The following is a 22,768-nucleotide window of genomic DNA, read 5'->3' on the forward strand; positions in this document are numbered from 1 at the left end:
ACTTAAAGATTCCTCTAAAACTCTTTGGTACACATAAGAAGAAATTAAATCCCATTATAAAATACACTTAAATGCACAATTTATCGTTGAGAGAGAGAGAGAGAGAGAGAGAGAGAGAGAGAGAGAGAGAGAGAGAGAGAGAGAGAGACTCACGCTTATAAGTCATAACACCGTGCGCACAGACCTAGCTCCTTGCACCCAATCCTCTACGCCCCGTACACCTTCCTCCAGTAGGCCCTGCCTCGCAACATGAACTGAATTGAACTGAATTGCAAGAGAGAGAAAGCGAGAGGGAAAGAGATGCATTACCTCAAGCACTGCCTTATGACTCCTTTCTGGCGCAACAACCCCCAACTACCAATCAATCTCACCCTCTGTAACGCCCTCTCTCACTCACCCCCTCCCCCCTTGGAGGCCTATCTCCAACGACCCACAACCATCTACAAAGCGTGTTTGGACAGATGCTCAGATCCAACTGTCTTGGCCACCACCCACCGCAAGGAAGGAGACCCTTCAACTGCTCGTGAGGACCATCTGAGCACATGCAAGAGAGATAAATTGATTGTAGACTCCACACACAGAGAGAGGGAGAGGGAGCGAGAGAGAGAGAGTTGATACCATCATCGACTTGTGTGCTCCTGTTGCTCAGCCCACGCTAACCCTAACATGCACAAACTCTCTACCCTGTGTCACCTCCTCCTACTCACCTGATCGCCTTCGTGCCCACAAATAAAATGCCCTTGTTGCCCATAGCCTTTGCACGTAATTTTGCTGCAAGTCCCTATTGCCTAGATATAAGCTGCACTGCCGCCTATTCATTTTTTGCCTTCCAAACTATTACCCATCAGAGCCATGTATTTCAATGGAACTCCTAACTAATGTATCTAATTTCTATTTTTCTGAGATTGAGGAGCCCTACTGTATGATATAAAGATAAGAACGGGAGAAATTCTAGGGTTTGTGATTTTTAAAAGACTAAGATTGCAAAATTCAGACTAGACTGAAAAATTTGTGATTGTTTGAAAGAGGTAGAAAGTACTCATTGTGATATAAAGACAATCAGATTAGCAATCATGAAAAAGGAGTCCTTTATATAATAAAAAATAAATAAATAGATATAAAATTAATTTATTGTAGGCTAGCCATTTATAGGCAGGCCTTGTGATTTCATTACTTGTTACTTGTTGAATCAAGTAAACGATGGCATGCCCCCAGCCTCTGGGTCGTAGTCCCGCCAATGTTACCATTCATTGCAGCGTTACAAAGACTTCAACACATGTTCCTGACACATAGCAACACGTAGGCCCAGGAGACCCAAATAATGTCCGTGCATAATATGCACAAAGAGACGAGGAAGCATTGGGAAGCAACTTATGGAGTTTTCGCAGATGCATCAGCATTTGTTGAAGCCAAGCATACCCGCTTATCTGAGGACCCTCAAGGCCTGTGCTAATGTCGGAGCTGTGTGGCAAGGGAGGTGGGTTCATGATCAACTTGTCAGAAAGGTACTTGAACGAAATCCTTTGCTTGGAAGCTCTCTTGTTGACATGTATTGCAAGAATGGAGCACTGAGTGACGCACGCCGGGTATTTGATAGTCTGCCAAAGCAGTATGCGGTGTCTTGGGGCGCTATGATCACAGGCTATGCAGATTCTGGGCATGGATTCCTAGCTCTTGACCTTTTTGAAAACATGCAACACCTCAATTTGACGCCATCTAGAGCCACGTTCTTGGCAGTACTGAAAGCATGTACATGCTCATGTGCTTATAAAGAGGGCGCATTAATTCATCACCAGATCGTAAATGATGGGTTGGAGCTAGATCAAGTGATGGGCAGCTGCCTGGTTGATATGTACGCAAAAGGCGGAAGCCTGAAGGAGGCCTCTGAGGTCTTCAATACTATTCCTAGAAAAGATGTCGTAACATGGGGTGCTATGATTGGTGGATTTGCAGAACACGACAAGGGCAATCATTCCCTTGAGCTGTTTGAAAGAATGCAAGAATGTGGAGTAGAACCCAATAAGCCCATATTTTTGTCAAGTTTGAAGGCTTGTGGGAGTGCACAAGCCCTTTCTGGGGGAAGAATTTTGCATAGCATGATTGTTAAAAGTATACTTGATATTGATGTGCTTATTGGCTCAAGCCTTGTTGATATGTATGCTAAATGTGGGAGTCTACATGAAGCACAAAAGGTTTTTGATAGTTTGCCGAAACAAACTGTCGTAACATGGGGTGCAATCATTATAGGTTACGCAGAACAAGGGCATGGGGACCTTGCTTTGGAGCTGTTTGAGAAAATGAAGGCTGCTAACCTAACTCCAGACAAAGTAACATTTACTTGTGCTTTGAAGGCATGCATTGGCTTAGAAGCAATGGAACAAGGCCGAGTGATTCATGAAGACATAAAGAAGGTTGGGCTGCAAAAGGATGTTGTTGTTGGAACAGCTCTTATTGACATGTACAACAAATGTGGAAGTGTAGAGGAGGCACGGAGTGTGTTTGACGAGATGCCTACCCGCAATACATTGACTTGGGGGGCCATGCTTTCAGGATATGCTCAGCAAGGTCATGGCTCTTTGGCTCTTGAGCTTTTTGAGGCCATGCAAAAGGAAGGCATCAAGCCAAACAAAGTCACTTTCTTGTGTGCCTTGAAGGCCTGTAGTTGTGTAGGAGCCTTATTACATGGCAGATGGTTACATGCTGAAATAGTTAGACATAGCCTTGACGCTGATATTTCTGTTCGAAACGCTGTCATGGATATGTACGCAAGGTGTGGAAGTTTGCAAGAATCACATCGACTGTTTTCCCTTTTGAAAGATCCTGATGTGGTATCGTGGGCATCCTTACTCACAGGGTATGCCAAGCACGGTGTCTATGACGTGGCTGAACAACGCATAGAGGCCATGGGGCATCAAGGTTTAAAGCCAAACATAGCTGTTATTTCAAGCTTACTCTCTGCGTGCAGCCATGCTGGTGTCGTAGCAGAAGGGTGTCAGTTCTTTAACAACCTTACAAAGGATCATGGCTTGCTGCCAAGTTTTGAACATTACAGCTGCATGATTGATCTTTTTGGTCGTGGAGGCCGTTTCAGCGAGGCAGAAGATCTTTCCAAAACAATGCCATCATTACCAAACTTGATTGCGCAGATGTCCTTGCTGACCCACATACGGACCTTTACCAACTTGGACTTTGAAATAAAGCCAAGCAATTTTTCCAATCACCTAGCTTTACCAAAGGCTTATGGTGATACTTTTTGATGCAAAAATTATGGCATGGGTGACTTCAGAGAGTAAGCCAAGCGATTCTTTCAATCACCGAGCTTTACTAAAGGCTTATGGTGATGCTTTTGAATGCAAATAGTGAGATGGGTGAGTTCAGGAGATATCTTGATGCCTTGAGGTAGACACAATTGTTCAAGCTGAACCACAATGACAAAGGTATGGTGGCGAGGTGCAATCAAATGGTGCATTGTCTCTACGAGGGCTAAGGTTGGTGTCATTGATTGCGTTAGCCATAACGAAGCGATTGTATCATTGTTGGCCACCAATGCCCTTTGCTGGCTCTTAATACATGAGTCTAAGCTTGATGTGGGGTGTTGCCGGCCCTTACACATGAAGGAAAGCTGATAAGCTCAGAAAGAGTGAAAGGAGAGGAAACCTGTAAAGACCAGACAGCAGAGCACAGCAGGCCAATGACCAAGTGCTACATCAACAACGCATTATACCTTCAACCATGCCAGTGTCATGTCAATGACTCAAGTAAGCTTCATAGCAACCCTCCTTCCTGTCAACAAAATGGGCAAGTAGCCTATTTTGGGAAGGGAAGCTTGGTAAAGGTGAAAGCAGAGCAAAGCTGTAAAGAACGGCAGAGCAGGTCAGGCCAAGAACCACGTGCTGCATCAACAATGCAGTCTACCATCAACCATACTCGTGTCATGCCAACGACTCAACTGAGCCTCAGCAGCCACCCTCCTCTATGTCAGAAAATAGGCAAGTAGCCTTTGTGTGTGTGTGTGTGTGAGAGAGAGAGAGAGAGAGAGAGAGAGAGAGAGAGAGAGAGAGAGAGAGAGAGAGAGAGAGAGAGAGAGAGAGAGAATGAAATGAAATGAAATGATATATTTACGTCTACAAAAGGCCAAAATGACCTATGAGACCATCACGGTTTCAAAATGGTGTATCTGATACACTGTCTGTAGAACTGAAAAGATGAAAAAAAGACTATGAAAGAAAAACTAGACTGAAAGCTGTAGTGACAAGCTGGGGGGGGGGGGGGGCATTGAGAGAGAGAGAGAGAGAGAGAGAGAGCCCACTGACACTGCAGCACCATTACCCCTTGCCGCACACCCGGCCACCCACCACCACCCATGACACTCTAGCCTCTCCACCTCCTGTTTGCACCCCACCATCCCCTCATGTTCCTAGATCCTTCATAGCTTCTGCGACTCTAGCTTGGGAGTTTTCTAGAGCTGAGCACGGCGGTGACAACACTGGTTTGTCGGCTGTATATTTTATGGCGTGTACAAAAGGTACTCTCTCTCTCCTAGGTAGTATGTGGAGTCCCATGCTTTCCTTCTCCCAACCTTTTACTCGCACGGAGACATGGACAAGAGTCAGTTATGGATTTTGTTCTTCGCCACACCTTCTAGGCTACCTAGACTTGGGCAGGTTGCATTCCATCATGCATTGCTATAGACAGACTGGCACAGAGCATATGAGCCATACCGTGGCTACATATAAAGGATTGCTATTGTTTACTATTGGTTGTGTCTGTGGACCATACTACTCCGATCCCTCACACCATGCGAGTGTGGTCGGAGTCGGCAATAGTCTCTACACCGAGATGCTCTTCTAACTACTTTGGTTCTTGGTTTGCATGATGGAAGGGTCAATCTGAAAGGTTTGCTACTTGGGAACCAGTTAGAGCTTTAAAAGCTCAGTATCTCCACTTCATTGATGAGGACGTCAATGGTTCTTAAGGGGGGAAGTATGTTATGTCCCGCTTACAGGAGAGGGGATCTAGCCTAGACATCGTCGGGATGGGCGTCCAGTGTCCGGGCGGACGTAGTGTGAACACGGCCAGTGTGGCCGGCCATTATTATAAAAGGGAGGCCAAGGCCTCATTTGCAGTCATCGACCCCCACTGGTAGAGTGCCAGTGGTTAGCCCACGAGGCTAGGAGTGCGCGAGGTCACCTCGAGGAGGTGAGGCTGGGTGGTATGGGACGCCCGGTCTTAGAGGTGCACGCCTTTGTCCTCGGATGCTGGCCCAGCACGGGGGAGCTACCGGATGGTGGCTATGGTCGGGTGGTTCGTCCGACGCGTGTCTGTAGGCGGTCCGTGTAGCCGGGAGATCCATTCCTCCTTTTCGTTACAATGACCGTCCAAAGGCCATCATGCCTACTCTATGTCTTCGAGAGATCAAAGCTGAAATCCATTGCAATACTTTCCCAGGGGCGGGTGGGAATGGGTAAAGGCTGTAGTAATCCCTTTGCCTTATGCCTGTCAAACTTGACCTTCTGGCATACTAAATAACTGCGTACAAAGTCGTCCACATCTTACTTGAGTCTCGGCCAAAAGAAGTAACGCTCCTGCTTTCAAGGTGGTGTCGATGCTGCGGTGACCTGTAAAAGGTGGACAATGGCACTCGGTCAGAACCTTTTCCTTCAACGGCTCTGTGACGCACAACATTGTTTTCTTCATCAAGTAGCCATCCCGTATGGAATCCCCATTCTATATTCTAGGCAATACATCAAAAAAATCCGGATCTGTGGCGTACTGATCAACCATGTCCTCGAAGCTTCCATGATGAATCGCGGAAATAGCCAAGACTAACGGCTTCCGAAAGAAAGCATTTGCCACCAAGTTTTTTTGTCCCTGAACATGGACAAAATCTGGAAGTGAAACTGTGACAAGATGTTTTTTTTTTCTTGAGAAAAAGATCCTAATATTAGTTAATGAAACTGCCCATAGGGCTACAACCACCTCTACAAGAGAGGGCTATAACAATCATGATGGGGAGACTCTCCCAATGAAAAAACAACATATGTACAATGAGGCTAAATCAAGAGATGGGAGGAGGGAAAAGCCACATAGGTGGACGGTAGTGCCATCTGAGCACACCCTGGACCATGGTGAAAAAAAGCCCAAGACGCAAGAGTAGAGGGAAAGCCTCTCTGCGCTCCCGCATGTGGTCGGAGCTGCAGTGTAGTCTCTCGAACTGTCCTTTGAGAGTATGGATCAGCTCTAGCCAAAAATCCCGAATAGTCTCTGCTGGTGGTACAAGGCGAGCCTTGAAGATGCAGAAGCAGCGGGCCCGCCAGATGAACCAGAGTGTTAGGCTACTGATGAGCTCCCAACACTCTTCTCTCTCACTGCACCACTCCTGTGGAGTAAGCTCTGTATAGCAGGCTGGAGTGTAGGTCGACCCCTCTGCATCACTATCATCTTGCTGGTGGAGGATAGCTCAAACTGAAGTGCCGGGCCAGTGAGAGTGGACCAAGCAGCTGCCCCCCAAGTGTACTACCGAGCTGTAGAAAGAGCTGGCATCAGCCAAAGAACACGTAGCCACACCTGCTGTGCCAAAGGACAGTCCCAAAGACAGTGATGCTGACTCTCCACAAGATGGTCACAAGCTGCAGATGCGGCCGAGAGACCACTATGTACAAGCCAACTTCCAACTGCTGTAGCTGGGTGTGCAACCAGCCACTGGAACAAAGTGACTCGCCTCGGCTATTTGGAGTCCCACAACCTCTCCCAAGAAGCTGCTAAGAACTCAGCTGTGAGACCCTCCTCCTGCCAATGAGGTGCTGCAGCAGGACGAGCCTCTCTCTGTGCTACCAGTATGTGACGTCCCAATCGAACAGTGTATTGAAAGAAAGGGACACCTGGATGGTTTGTTGAGGAGAAAGGGTCCCTCCAAAGGCACTCTCCACGATCCCATTGTACTCGTGCCAGTGGACAGCTCTCCCAAGCCCACAGTCTCCAGTGGCCAGTCTCAAGAGCTGTTGGGTCGGGATCTATGACACAAGTCCTCCCATAGATGCCCACCACTTGGATCCTCTGAAAACAACACTCTGCTACCTGTGGGGCCTCTTCTGCAACTCGGTGTAAGCATCCCTCACCCTGTAGCTCGAAAAACAGGGAGGGTATAGTCTTTGAGCAAGCCCGAACTGAGATGAGAACCTCCAATCGCGTGAAGGCCCCTATCCATCTGGGCGCTACAGACTCGAGAGGTGTGAGCCACTCAGCTGGTACTGCCTCTGAGATGTCTTGACATATGCTCTGCACCCCTCTCATGCCCTGTAGCTGAATGCCCCAAAGCTCCTCTGACAAGCGTGAAAATTGTAACCAGTCACCTAAAGTGCGTGTTGGACCCTCTGCCATGGGACCCCAGGAAACATGAGGCCGACTACCAACCAAGTGGCCTCTCAGAGTGCTGACCATGGGGTTCCAAACAAGGGGCTATCTCAGACGCTCCTCCGTGGAAATAGGCTGATGCTACTTCAGGCCTCTTCGCAGTTGCTCCCAAGATCGGAGCAGACTCACAGCGAAGCGGTCTCCTGCTCAAGCCAACTCTACGCATCTGTAACAAACTGCTGACGTGTCAAAGCCTAAAGAATGGAGCCAACTTACAGATGCCGGCCGAGGGGCCTAAACCCTAAGAAGCAGTAGAAGAAGTGTCACAGAGTGAGGACGTGGTAACCCTAATTGCTGAAACCCTAATTCTGGAAACCCTAACCCTAAAACCTGCAAACCCTAATTTCTGCCAGAAACCCTAATTGCTGAACCCTAATTCTGGAAACCCTAACCTCTAAAACCTGCAAACCCTAATTTTGGAAACCCTAACCCTAAAACCTGCAAACCCTAATTCTAGAAACCCTAAGAAGAACAAGCAACAAAAGAAGTCCTACCAACTTATGGGGACCCCGTCCGATGGGGCCCCAAGTGACATAAAGGCATTAAAAATAAAGCAGAACACACTCAGAAGACTTTGCACATCAAAATATGATGATGTGGCACCTGTACGGACGTCCCGGAATTCGCGGCGGATTTTTAGGGAAATCCCGAAATTTTAGGAAAGTGATTTTTTGGAGTCAGCTTTTCATATTTGATGCTTTTAGGCTTTGGGCCTTTAAATATGAGCTTTGGGGGCCCTCTCTGGCACTCTTCAGCGCGCAGATTGCAGAGGAGGTGCTCCCCGGCTGTTGTACTTTGCGAATCAGCAGTAATATAAAGAAATACCGAAAGGGGCGCCAAGGTTTGGGGCCAATACTCTCTGGGGTGGAATTTCGCCACTCCGTGTCGCGTGTCGTCTCTCTCTCTCTCTCTCTCTCAGTTCAGTTGTTATTGAACAGTTGTTATTGAAGTGCTAAAAGTCTGTTCAGTCTGTTCTTTTCTATTGGCACGTGGTGCCCGCATTTGTGACAGTGGTATCAGAGCATCAGGCGTGTGCTTTTCTAAAAGCATACCGGTCCTACAAAAGAGCAGATAGAGCTATTGGAATTTGATTCGAGGACTTATTAGCCACCCCCACCCTTACTTGATCGCGCATCGGGCGCGCTTCCGTCTTCACCGCAGTGTCTTACAGGGCATAAGCCAATTAAGATCACTTGCAAGAGAAGGATCCAGATTTGTTTCAAGTCACTGTTTTTCTCAGAAGCAGTGCTATGCACATGTTGATTTCTACAGCTACCAAGCAGCATACTCCAAGTACTTGGCAAGCTTTCAAGAAATTTTTTTTGCGCGAGGTTATATGGTTTCTGACATCTTCCTTCAGAGTGCAACTTCTGGCAGAGTGGGGTATCCTGAAATGCTTGCCATGGAAACCCTAGTAGATTATAACTTGAAGTTTCTCGCTATCTCCCAGTAGATGTCTCTTCACGAGCAGATGAACTTGGAGACCGAGTGCGATTGCTATCTTGGGACTACCATCGCCGCCAAAGAAACACTGTCTGTCCAAGAGCTGATGGACCATGCTGTGCTCGGCTACCACCTTATGGAAGAAACCTAACCCTAATTTTTGGTGCAGGTTTCAGGATGGAAAGTCAGTCGACTTTTCGAGCTCAATTGATGTCGAGATTGCTTTTTAAGTTTGAGTTCTGTTTGAGCTTGTTTGGTGATCCTGTTTGAAATTTGTTTGAAATGGATGGTATCCGTTTTAAACCTGTCTTGGTGCCGATTTGAAATGTTTGACTTTGGTTTCAATGCCGGTTTCATTGATTGATGATTTTTACTCCCGAGTGGAGGAGTGAGAAATACTGTCTTGATATTGTTTGAACCTCGGAACGACGCAGACCGATGCCTGGGGAGCGTTTCGTTGTATGCTTGAACCTCCGAGCGACGCAGACTGCGGTCTGGGGAGCGTTTGGTTGTACAGTCCTCTGAGCTCATGGCCCGGACCTTCTTAGGTTATTTGCGGGGGGAGTGACGAGGTAGTTGTTGAGTAGCTTCATACCGCAAACCGTTTGTCTCGGAGGAGTGCTCAGCGGCGCTGTTTGTTGTGTCTTGTAACATGCATATGTGAGCATTTGTGTTGCATTGTGATGTGTCAATTACTGAATATTCCTAATTGGATGAGATTGCCTGGGTATGTAATTTTAGTGCATCAAGACACCCGTGGAAGATCAGTACGGTCTGGGTGTGATGGCTAATTTACTACGCCGGAATATCAAGAGTTCCAATCTGGACGAAAGGAGAAGCTAACTCCTCGATCAAAACAAGCGAAGGAGAAGCTAACTCCTTGATCAAAAGAGCGGAAAGGAGAAGCTAACTCCTTGATCAAAACAGCCGAAAGGAGAAGCTAACTCCTTAATAAAAAGAGCAAATTGATTGTCCCTCGGAAATTTTTGAGCTAACTTGAGTTGTTTTGCAGATATGCTGTAATCGCGGACGATTACTCTCTTTCAAGAAGGGGAGATGTAACAAACTGTTGACGTGTCAAAGCCTAAAGAATGGAGCCAACTTACAGATGCCGGCCGAGGGGCCTAAACCCTAAGAAGCAGTAGAAGAAGTGTCACAGAGTGAGGACGTGGTAACCCTAATTGCTGAAACCCTAATTCTGGAAACCCTAACCCTAAAACCTGCAAACCCTAATTTCTGCCAGAAACCCTAACTGCTGAACCCTAATTCTGGAAACCCTAACCTTTAAAACCTGCAAACCCTAATTCTGGAAACCCTAACCCTAAAACCTGCAAACCCTAATTCTAGAAACCCTAAGAAGAACAAGCAACAAAAGAAGTCCTACCAACTTATGGGGACCCTGTCCGATGGGGCCCCAAGTGACATAAAGGCATTAAAAATAAAGCAGAACACACTCAAAAGACTTTGCACATCAAAATATGATGACGTGGCACCTGTACGGACGTCTCGAAATTCGCGGCGGATTTTTAGGGAAATCCCGAAATTTTAGGAAAGTGATTTTTTGGAGTCAGCTTTTCATATTTGATGCTTTTAGGCTTTGGGCCTTTAAATATGAGCCTTGGGGGCCCTCTCTGGCACTCTTCAGCGCGCAGATTGCAGAGGAGGTGCTCCCCGGCTGTTGTACTTTGCGAATCAGCAGTAATATAAAGAAATACCGAAAGGGGCGCCAAGGTTTGGGGCCAATACTCTCTGGGGTGGAATTTCGCCACTCCGTGTCGCGTGTCGTCTCTCTCTCTCTCTCTCTCTCTCTCAGTTCAGTTGTTATTGAACAGTTGTTATTGAAGTGCTAAAAGTCTGTTCAGTCTGTTCTTTTCTATTGGCACGTGGTGCCCGCATTTGTGACAGCATCTCTGTGAAAATCCATATGGTCGAGGGTTGCCAGGGGCCTGGAGCCTGAGGCACCCTAGCACTAAGCCGCTGAAGCAAGAACTCCTTCCAGGGCTCCTCTCTTGGAAGAAGTCCTCTGACGATAAACTTCCCAAGAAGGGCTCTGCTCTACTGTGCTGGGTCTATGATGCCCAATCCTCCCTGAGAACAAGGAAGAATGATGACCTGCCATGCCACTTTGGCCCGGGTTATCTGAGTGTCACGCCCTGACCAAAGGAAGTTCCCGATCAGCCTCTCTACCTGGCTGATACAAGAACTCGAGAAGATCCAACAAGAAGTGTTGTACCACATAGTAGCCAACAACACCTGGTTGGCCACTACAACTCTGCCTGCCAGAGAAAGTCGTGCGGAGCTCCAATGTAACAACTTCCTCCTGATAGACAGGAGGAGGGGAGCAATCTGTTGCTCGGGAGACAAGTCCAAACCAACCTGACAGCCCAAGTACTGAACTGCAGTCCCTGGGGGAATCCACCTGAAACCCTCACCTGGCATCCAATCAGGCGTAGGAGCACTACCAACCTAGAAAGCCACTGTCTTTCTCCAGTTGATCTGTGCGCGTGATGCACAACAAAAAGTCTCAAGAGCCTGCTCACACCTGTGAAGGTTGGCCTCCTGGCCATCCAAGTACAAGGCTGAGTCGTCTGCAAACTCAGCATCCAGTAGCTCATCTCCCCGAATAGGTAGCGCTAAGCCACGTAAACCAACCTGTTGTGAAACCAATAACGTGCTCATCGCCTCAACATAGACAAAAAGAGGAAGGGGGCAAGAGGGCAGCCCTATCTGACCGAAAGTGTGAGCATGAAGCAATCACCTCTACCTCTTGACAAAATTACTTGACTGTGTGCCCGTCTGTACAAAGCTGACACCCCTCTGATCCAAGCATCTAAGAAACCCATCCTCCTGCGTAGAGTGCCCTTCAAAAAGTCCCAGTCAACTCTGTCGTAGGCCTTCTCAAAATCGAGAAGAAGTATCATTAGGTCCTCACCATGGAGCTGCACGAGGGCAGAAGCCTCCCAAAAAGTAAAGATGTTGTCAAGGATACTACTCTCCTTGACAAAACCTGTCTGTGTCCCATGTATAATGCTCTCTAGAAGTGGCTGAATCCTCAAACTCAGAGCCTTGGCAAGAATTTTGTAGGCTGAGTTGAGGATGGTGATGGGGCACCATTGTCAAATCTCATCCAAGGAGCCACCCTCCTTGGGAATGAGGTAAATCAAGCCCTCAGTCATGCTGTCAAGCATCTCTCCTATGTGCAGGATGAACTGAAAAGCACTGCAGAGACCTGTGCCAAGCAAGTCCTAGTACTCCAAGAAAAAGCTGGGAGTCAAGCCATCCTCACCTGGACAGCTACCGCGGGGGAGTGCTCTAAGAGCCGTGTGTAGCTCCTCTAGCTGAAGAGATTGCTCAAGCCTGTGGCGTATCTCCTCAGTCACAAGACAAGGCATCTGTGCCCACACCTGCTCTCTGCATGCATCCTGACGCTCTGACGAGGCTCTGCAGACAGTAGATCACATATGAAGTCAGTAGCAACTGCACGCATGTCCTCTGGCTCTAAAGCAACTTGCTGACCTTGGCATGCGTATGCCGGGGTCCCACTGCCTCAAAGAAAGCGCCTGTCACTTTGTCACCCACCTGGGTCTACTGAGATGCCTGTCGATGGAAAGCAAACTCATGGGGCCTCTCCTCTGTGCTGACGAGCTCCTGGCAAGCCTGCTGTAATTGCTCCTCCAACCAAGGACTGTCTAGATGCTGCTCCTGCATCCTCTGCAAGGAAGCAACGCCCCGTCGGAGACGTTGCTCCTCCTCTCTCGCTGCAGCCAGGCGAGCCGAAGACTCCTGAAGAAAGAATCAACTAAGCTGAGCAAGTCCTGAGGCCACTCTGTCAGCAGGAGAATCCTGCATGTCTAAGCTTTCTGTTCAAAGAGCCTCCACTCGCTCTCTGAGCGCAAAGTCCTGCAAGACCCTCTCAGGGATGCGTAGCATCGTGCTCCCCCTCCTCTGCCTATCAGTCACTGAAAGAATCACTGGTACATGGTTTGAAAAGGAAGTTCCTGCCAGAATGCCAACTGTCCCACCCAAGTCACAGAGGTGGTCACTAGTGTAGAAACGATCTATCCGAGATAGATTCACGCCTCCCACTTTGCCGTCTGAACGAGAGAAGGCCAGGTTGTCTGGGGGCCTCACAAAGCTAGAATGCTGCCACACGTTTGAAACCCGCAGTCATACAAAACCTCTCCCAAGCTGCCAGCTCAACTCCATGCACAGTAGTATGGCTACCACCAATCCTGTCAGAGGGGTCCTCCAACATGTTGAAGTCACCCCCTATGCACCATTGCTCTGCTAGCGGCAGAGACTCAACAATCTGAGACCAAAACTCTGCACGTGCACTTGCCACATTGGGTGCATAGATGTTCTGGAAGCCCACGAGATAACCCTGAACCTGCATAGTGATCCACTGAGCCGTGCCTGGCACAATAATCCCTCTGCTCACAATGGCCTGCTACAAAGAATCCGCAATAGTCATACAAATACCCCGCCCTGGATGCCTCCAGGTCCAAATGCAGCTGACCAAAAAGTCTCATATCGTCCACGCAAAATCTGACCACAATGTCTAATGCGGCTCTCACACAGATGATGCTTCTGTAGCATAAGAAGGTCAATCTCTCCTCCCACAAGGCATCGCTGAAGCTCCTGACGCAGTTGGCCTTTCTGACGCTGAAACTGGGGCCCACCTAATCCCTGTATGTTTCATGAGACGATCCTCATGGGGAGCGAGAGAGAACTGATGCTGCCGTAGCAGCTAACCATGCTATCTTCGAGGCAGGCTTGGATGGGGAGTAATCCGCATCCAAGTGTCCTCGAGATAGGCGTGACTGCAAAGAGTGTCTAGCCCAAGCCCAAGTAGACCGAGCCGTGCGTAATGCAACCTCCTCTGTCCAGAAGTCCTCATGTATGTGTACATAGCATGGCAGGCTCTGCGTGTCGGCAAAAAAGTGAACCACAATGTGTCTACATCCTGCTGCGTCTGGAGGTGTCACAACAAACTTGGCCAATGGCCAGAGAGTCTGAAGCAGGTCTGTAACCCCTAGGTCTCCCATGTGATGAGAGAACTCTAGGGGCCTATGTTTGCAACCACTCCAACACTGAGTCTATAGTCCACTTAGCCTGGTCCATGTCGCATAGGGGAAAAAAGAAACCAACCGCTGAGTCCAAGGCCTCTATCCCCCTAGCTGCAAGGAACAATACATAAACTCTAAAGCAGGCTGCCTCAAGGTCCGGTGAGGGGTCGCCGAGAAACCGTGTAAAGTTGTAGGCAAAGAAATCCTAGGACGACGAATGTCGAAGCTCGTCAGACCACGAGGAACTGCTACAAAGGGAGACGTCTGTTGTAGGGGTCGCAAGAAAGGTTCTCCCTCTCTCGCCAAGTGACTCGTGGCAAAGGCGCTGCCAAGGGATCTCCTAGCAGCCGAGGAAGGCCTTGCTCCCTGGGACGGTTGCGGGATTGGAGCGGGAGAAGGTGAGGGAGTAGGGGGAGAAGGGGGGGCGAGGGGCTGGGGCTGGGCCTGTGGTGTGTGTCGGGGTCTCCTTCGTGGACAGGCCTTCGCAAGATGGCCCATCTGTTGACAAATGAAACATTGATTCGGGAGACCCGAATACTCCACGCTCTGTCGGAAACAACCCCCACTCACCCGAGGAAGTAGGATGACCTTTGAGAGAGTGGGTGTCCTTAACCAGAACCCGTACTGAGGAAATGCCGGTCGCTTGGCAGCTATTGAGGTTGCCGTGTGAGGTGTCTCCAGGACAGTCCCAATCTCTGAGCCTATCCTGGACAAAAGTGGTAGGTACTCCCTCCTCTAACCAGGAAAGCAGACGGAGATGGGAAGGTCTGCCTCCTCTACCAGAACATCTGAAGCTGGGTCAAAACGATGTCTCCACTGTCGAAAGTGGGCTCGAACTGCTCGGATGGTCAAGGGCTCAACGCGATGACCTTGGACGCCATCTCGGAGGTCTCAAACTCTATCTGATAGTAGCCGCGTCTGAGGAACTGAACATCCAAGATCTTGCCCACCTCTGTGAGAAGGCGGGCGTGGAGAAGATCACGCAGCTCTCCTTTGCTGGGTTCCCGGGGCAGTCACTTATCAAAAGACCCCTATATCACGTGCGTTCAAGAGGTAATTAATAATACCCCAATATACATACTATACTTACACTGTGAGCCTATTTAAAAAACCCCCACCCCCCTCTGTATGTATACATTTTTATACATTTTGTTCTTTTAATAATCCTCTCTGGTTAACTCACGTGATATCATACACATTGTAAAAAGTGACCGCCCCGGGGCTGGGTTTGGTGCCGAGAATCTTGCAGATGACGGAAGTCGCCTGAACGCGTTCCACCTCTGCGGCTAGGCTCGCTTGCTCTGTCGCGGAGTGAGAGCAAGTCGAATGGTGGGCTCAGCGGGGTCGGGCGAGGGGACTTCATTGGAGTCCCTCTATGGTGGAGCTTGAGCCTCCATCTGTGTCTGCTGCTATGGTGGAAAAAGAGTGGAAGAAGTTCCTCTGCAAAAAACCCCGACCAGCAATGTCAAGAATCCAGAATTATCGGAGCAAGTCGAAAGAAGCCTTCAGGGAGAGGATGGCAAAGAACGAACGGGGGGGGGGGGGCAGCGCGTGGCGGGCTGGAAGCGGCAGAGGGCAGCGTGCGGGCAGTGGGTGGGACGCAGAGGGCGAGATGCTAGCGACGGGGGGGGGGGAGATGCGCGCAGGTGGATGGCGAGCAACAACGAGCCCGTATACTGTGACAAGATGTTAGCCCGCCATATCTGCTTTTCCGAAAGCTACTTCTATGATAAGCAAGGTAGCTAGGTACGTAGTGTTCGGTACAAATTCGGTACGTAAGGTACGTAGTACAGAATGGATTGAGTTTTTAGGTACATAAAAATTTGTCCTTTTTTTCACAAAGCCTAAAATTGAGAGTACTTCATACATTTACTTATGCATTCACCAAGACTTCAAATAAAGACTACTAAATCAACAGTACACCGTTACAAATGCCAAAAACTGGAGTCCACGAATCTACCGAACAATGAAAATGCAAAGTTGAGATCAACTAACCATTGATCAATGTCTACAAACAAATAGTATCAGATGTCTGCTGCCATGGTGACATAAAACTAAGAGCATCAAAATAAATACATAATGAATCATGAAAATGATAAATCCAAGACTGAAGTTTGAACTTCTGACTCTAATAACTAGTAAGCACTAAAAATCGCACACTCAGCACTACACTCAAAAGCCATCATCATCATCAGAGGACGATGAAGATGATGATGAGGACATCTTTGCCTCTGTGAGGACATTGCCCTCATCATCATACTCTGGCCCTATAAATCCTGGGTCCCCTAGTGTGTCTGCATCATCCTCATGTGGATCACCCTGCTATAAAGTCTGGAGGAGACGAACAATTGGGTTCGCTCAAACGCGAGGCTTGCGTACTGGAAGCTTCCCAATCTGAATGCTCTCTCACCGTGCGCTGTCAGGATCTGCAGCCTCTTGCTGGAGAGGGATGCTCAAGGCCCGAGCGCATGAACTGGTGACTCGCCTATCTACACTCTCCAACTCTCTATGAAGCTCTTGCAGTATCTCCTCCTGCTCGTCTCTGATACGAGTATCTATCTCCTCTACTGTAGGGTCTGAAACCATCTTCACCTCCATAGGATCCACCTGCACCAACATTGATAAAACTCCATAAAGATGTAAAGATACTTCAAGTAATTCAACCTAGTCTATCATGAGCCTTTAGTGGACTGAAGCATGGAACAAAGTTCAAACCTGCTTGGGATTTCCCAAAGCATGGAAAGAGCGCACTAGCCTCATGTTCACTTGACAGTACACCAACTTATCTAGGTGGGTCGTGCTCAATTTGTTCCTGATCTTCGTGTGCACCAAGGAATATGCACTCCAATTACGCTCACAAGCACCAGCTCAACAATCCTAGTGGCAATGTACACAAGGTGCAAATCTTTAGAGGACAAAAGTGCCCAAGGTCAACATTTTAGGCAACTCACAAACATGTTTCAACTTGAGTACGTGAGAGAGAATACGTAGAGCTAGCTTGCAAAGCTGTGGAAGGCCTTGTCTTCCATAGTTCTGCCACCAACTGAGGGGAAGCTTGGTAGCCTCGGGTCTCACTGCAACACTCCTCATGAAAGTAGGACCCAAGTTGTTCATGAAGCTTGACATCTCACCATCTATGATCAGCTGCTCATCCTCGCTGAACATGAGATTGAGCTACTCTGAACGAAGGGTCAGCAAGGCCATGTTTCCGAAAAGCTCGGGCTTCTTGTAGAAGGGATGGAGTATAGCCGCCATCCCATGAATGGGATGACGCATATACTGCCATCGACTATCTACAATAGCCAGAATGTCGTTTGTTTGCAAGTTCAAAAAGAACAATCATTATTTGAGATTGGCAGATTGCGTATCATTCTTTTAAAAAAAAAGCAAGTTAAGCAACCTAATGATTCTTACTGCTCTAGAGGTAGTGTCCTACACGTCTCAACGTGTCCTCTCATCTGCATGAAAAGGTGAAATACCCAAGGGTAGATCCCTTTATATCTGTCACGCGTAAGAGAACAAAGAGTGGCTGAAGAGCCCACGGCAAAGCTATGCACCTCTATCCAGAAGGCTTCATCTAGAACCTTCCTCTGAATGGCCTTGGTAGGCTCCTGTCCTGCATGGTGCATTAGATGCCACTTTGGATCCACAACAGTCTACAAAAGTGGGTCCCTCAACCTGTACAGTCTTTGAAGAACAAGGTACATGTATGCAAACGTGGTCTTCGAGGGCCGCACCATATCCAATGTATTGTGGCTCCTGAAGATCGCTAGAGCTTGGTGCTTCTTGCGGAAAAAAGTGGTAATCGTTGCCTCTGACACAATAGGCTGAACCCATGGCAATTTTCCTATGTTTCATGAGTAAGTCTAGGCAATGGGCGGCACATGGAGTCCACACAATGCGAGGGAAATCCCTCTCTACCATCTCACCCATGGCCTCACAATTACCTGCAAGTAGCCAAACAATGTACATTGTAATTAATGTACTCGTAGATATACAAGTCTGAAGAGGTGGTCCTCTTGAAACACCAAAGATTGAACAAAAAACACAAGGAGAAGAGATGCCAAATGGGGAGATTGACTTTACTTGCACCACATTCTCCTTTCCCACCTCAAGAATGGCCTGACGAATATGTTTATAGATGAACTCTGCAGTGATCTTCTCACCTGTCTTTCCGGCATCCACAGCTTTCAGAAAGTACGTACCAAGGTAAGATGAGACTAGAATGTTGATGATGTGGCGTCTACGTACATCACTCCATCCATCAGAAATGATAGAACACCCAAAAGTCTGCCACCCAGCTTTTACTGGAGTGACTACTCTGTCAATGACTGCTTTCTGCTCATCTAGCATACTTGTATGCATCTTGTTGTAATCCAAGCCAGTCCACGACTCCGTGGGGCCAACGTGAGAAATGGCTCTGACCATCCTCTTCCATTGATCTGTTCGAAGCACATTGAATGCAATATTGCAGTCTACAAGAGTGTGAGCAATCTCCATCTCTGCTATCTTTTGTCTCTCTTTTACCCAAGATTGAGAGTTTACGCGTGAAGGCAACGTGGTCTGCCTTGGTGCATTGGTGGGAGCTGTAGACCGGTCATCCCCAATCTCCTCCTCATCATGCCCTGCTACACGAGCTCTTTTCCTACTAGTGCCGACATTGGAGGGCATAGTAGTCTGAGAGCCAAAACCCATCCCTCCATTCCCTGGAATGTCACCAAGGTCCCCAAGTAATGCATCTTGCAAGGCATCCTGTGAAATCGAAGACCCCCTCAAAGGTGCACTCGATGTTGCGGAGAAATGCTCTCGAATTAGGTTTTCCTTGATTTGAGGTGGGATCTTCTCACAACCATCGCAATGATTTGTAGTACCTATCCTTGTAAGATGCTTGAGAACACGAGTACTTGTCTTGCTTTCCCCACAGTACTTTGCACTGCCAGTGACGAATATCCGACCCTTATTGACCCGGCGTAGTAACTATTCTGATCACGTGGGTGTGCGTGTCCCACACTGGGTTGGGTTTGCGAGGAATTTTACTTGGCACTTGCAAGAGAGGAGCATGCACTGGTCAAGTGCACAATGCACAGTACGTGTAAATTCTAACTAGTCACTCTCAAGAATCAGCCACAGAAGGCGTTTTGCGAAAATAGACCCAATCGCCTGAAATAGGGCTGAATTTTTTCTTTTAAAAAAACACCCGTACGGAACCTATCCGTACATACTGAACCGTACGGTATGGTTGTACGGTACGGATACAATCCGTACGTACATACGGATGCAATCTTGGTGACAAGAAGTAGCGTAAACTTTGATGATCAATGAAAACCGTAAAATTAGCTCCGAGTAGGTAATGTCACCACTGAGGAAGAGCATGGATCACTGCCAAAAGCTCTTTTTCATAAATCTGTGCCGTCAATTCTGGCCTGAAAAACAATCGACTTTCATAGGCAATTACATGGCCTTCTTGCATTAAGACGGCTCCCAAACTACGACCACAAGCATCACAATATACTTCAAATGACTTTTGCAAATCCGGCAAAGTCAATATTGGTCCAGTAGTCAATTTCTCTTTCAGTGTCTGAAAGGCAGTCACCTGTGTGGGTCGCCACGAGAAAGGGACTCCTTTCTGTGTCAGAATGTGCAAAGGGTAAGCTACCTCTGCAAACTTTCAAATGAACCACTGGTAGTAAGAACACAAGCCCAAGAAGCTTCTAACTTCATGAACATTCTTCAAATCGGGCCAATCACGTATAGTCTCAATCTTGGCCGGGTCCACCTATACTCCTGCTCTGCTGAGACGATGTGTCCCAAGAAGTGTATCTTAGGCAAAAAAAACTCGCTCTTTTTCACATTTTTTAAGCAATATATGCTTTCTCAGTGTCTGGAAAACCCACAAATGATCAGTATTCTCTGCTGAAAATCCAAATATCGTCCTGAAAGCTGCCTTGTAGACGTCTCCAGGAGCTACAGATCTGATGATAATCACTCTTCATATCACTCTGAAAGGTGGGCGGTTTGGTGGTGTACTACCAGGAATCAATCATGTGATCTTCACGACGTAAAGGAGGCAACTCGCTTTGTACGCCTTCAGAGAAACAATCAGCCCTTATTGCACGTTCTTTTTCGAGGTCAAACATATTCGACCTTCAATCATCATTCAGTTTTCTCAAGAAAATCGAGTAAAGAAACTGAATTTTATCAAGTACATTCTCTCTTGCCCTTCATGTGTCAAAAGTCCCTTTCTTAGCCCGATAGTCAACCACGGCGTTGTTCTTGTGGTACCAAGGGATTCCTCGAAGGACATCACACCCTTCCAAAGGCATGATATAATAGTCCTCGTGCCCTAAACACCCTTGACATTGCAAACGAAGTTTGCCAATGATCGGTGTAATGGCAACATCCTGTCCGGGTGCCGGTCGAATTGCCTCCGCCTGTGGCCTCAGCCTGTTGGGTGTAATTCCAAGTCGAGCCGCCAATTCAAGTGAGAAGAAGTTGGCCTTCGCTCCTCCATCAAAGAAAATGAGGGCATCCTAATCTTTCACTTTGCCCCAAGTGCGGCAAAGTTTTGTACTTTCGCTCATCTGATTCGGATTGGGCCCCACACACTCAGCTGCTGCTCTGTAACTCTCAAATTTATCTTCTGGTGGTCCTTTGGTTCATCGTCTTTTCAAGACTTCTTGTCCATCTCTTTCTACGAGTACAGGTTCTATTTTTTTGCACTCGTCTGTCCTTTCGGCTTTCCTCTTGACTTGAGAGGAGAAGCAATGGCCACACGCCATCTCGAGTAAATCGTATCAATCGGGTAATTCTTTAGGTGTTTCGCCAATCTCGGGTCCCTCGAGTACTTAATCAATCTATTCACACGTATTCCAATCTGTAGTTGACGTTTGCACTCCGTTCTGACAAACTTGTCCATCAAATTTTCTTTTGTCCAAATCTTCATTCTTTTCTTCAATTCCTGTGCCAGATTTTCAACTTTTCTTTGCCTTCCCACTAAGAGGTGTCATCTCTGTCAGATTCTTCACGAAAACCCATATCTAATCTGGGATTCTTTATGGCTTTATGCCCTGTTAAACAGAGTGATGAAGACGGGAGCGCGCCTGATGCGCGATGTATGAAGGGTGGGGGTGGCTAATAGGTCCGGGATCGGGTCACGTAGAACAAAGATTCTTTCCCAAAAACTGTGTGCATTGCAAAAAGGATCGGATCCTCTGTACAAGAAGAATCTTTCTGTGCTTCGATACCACTGTAACAAACTTGGACACCCGCAGTCAAGATTCTACCGCGACACAACAGAGATTTACTTCAAAACAGTTCACAAAAGACAACAGGGCCCGGTGTAGTTCCGTGCCAAGAGGTATTGGCCCCAAAGACTAGCGCCCCTTTCGGTATTTGTTTTAATATTAATCTGTGCGGAAAGTACAAAGAGCCCGCAGGTGCTCACTCTCAGACTTTGCGTCCAGATGCTCTGCTTTTAGCACCCCTTGTAAACCTTTATAAGTGGCCTTAGGGGCTCACTGAGAAGGGTGGGGGTGGCTAATAGGTCCGGGATCGGGTCACGTAGAACAAAGATTCTTTCCCAAAAACTGTGTGTATTGCAAAAAGGATCGGATCCTCTGTATAAGAAGAATCTTTCTGTGCTTCGATACCACTGTAACAAACTTGGACACCCGCAATCAAGATTCTACTGCGACACAACAGAGATTTACTTCAAAACAGTTCACAAAAGACAACAGGGCCCGGTGTAGTTCCGTGCCAAGAGCTATTGGCCCCAAAGACTGGCGCCCCTTTCGGTAGTTGTTTTAATATTAATCTGTGCGGAAAGTACAAAGAGCCCGCAGGTGCTCACTCTCAGACTTTGCGTCCAGATGCTCTGAGAAGTGAGCCCCTAAGGCCACTTATAAAGGTTTACAAGGGGTGCTAAAAGTAGAGCCCCAAAAGCTTCAAACTCAAAAGCAATAGTTCTCAAAAGCAATTGTTTGAAAAATTTCTAGTAAAAGCAGTCAGCGTAATTCACGAAATTTTCGTACAACTGTCAGTGCAAATTGCGGGCCTGTCCGTACAGCCTGCCACTGCCACGTCAGCTTGTCAACGGAAAATCCGGGTTTCCGTACAACTGCCACGTCAGCTTGTCAACCCATAAAGCGGACGTCCGTACAGTCTGTTTGTACTGCCACATCAGCAGTCCACGTGTGTTTGTGTCCAGGGGCCTGCCACGTCACCTGTTTGTGACAAGAGTACCAAAAGATTACCTTTTGGAGCGTACACACCTCTGGGCTTCACAGACATTATAATACCTGATGTAATACTATCTATATGCAGTTACTACCTATATGCATGGTACCTATACTAGAGCATGCAAGAGAACAAAATAATTCAAGTTGACAGGTTGGGCTTGGGCCTTGAGAAACATGGTTGGAGAGTATCCGCAATAGGGTATTGGTGTGGCTCAGATGTGGCAGCAGGAAATTCAACAACAGCAGCCTTCTCACTACTCTCAAGGTGGATGGTTGCCCATGAATAGAAGCATCAGCAGATTGGAAGAGGAAATTCAGCAGCAACATTTTTGCACGAGTGAGAGCAGCTTGGAAGAGGGGATTGTGCTGCACCAGCAAGGGAGCTCCTTCAACTTGGATTGCAACCCACGCTCGTGGAAGCAGCAATTGGACACCAACAACATCCTCCAAATGATCGCCACATTGGATGGCAGCCCATAATTGCAGACAATGGGTACCATCAACAAGCTTCAAATCCAATGGAGTGGTCTCACTCATCTCAGGATCATGTCGAGGACAATCCAAGAAATGACGGGCTATCCCCTCATGGTCGCACTGAGTATTCAACCA

The 22,768-nt window shown here is 47.7% G+C and overlaps 1 protein-coding gene across 2 annotated transcripts in view; it reads left to right on the top strand.

Annotated features, from left to right (window-relative positions):
• Nucleotides 1–1,189: 1,189 nt before the first annotated feature.
• LOC147449143 (pentatricopeptide repeat-containing protein At3g53360, mitochondrial-like) overlaps nucleotides 1,190–22,768 on the top strand; it is a 29,750-nt gene continuing 8,171 nt past the window's right edge. For both annotated transcript variants that reach the window (XM_086521708.1, XM_086521707.1), the window contains exon 1: nucleotides 1,190–3,989. In XM_086521708.1, the coding sequence (XP_086377834.1) occupies nucleotides 1,374–3,257 (1,884 nt within the window). In that variant the 5' untranslated portion in view covers nucleotides 1,190–1,373 and the 3' untranslated portion in view covers nucleotides 3,258–3,989. The remainder of the gene's footprint in view (nucleotides 3,990–22,768) is intronic.

The sequence above is a fragment of the Adiantum capillus-veneris genome, chromosome 10 (genome assembly GCF_014529385.1).
Source record: "Adiantum capillus-veneris isolate H3 chromosome 10, ASM1452938v2, whole genome shotgun sequence".
NCBI lineage: Eukaryota > Viridiplantae > Streptophyta > Polypodiopsida > Polypodiales > Pteridaceae > Adiantum > Adiantum capillus-veneris.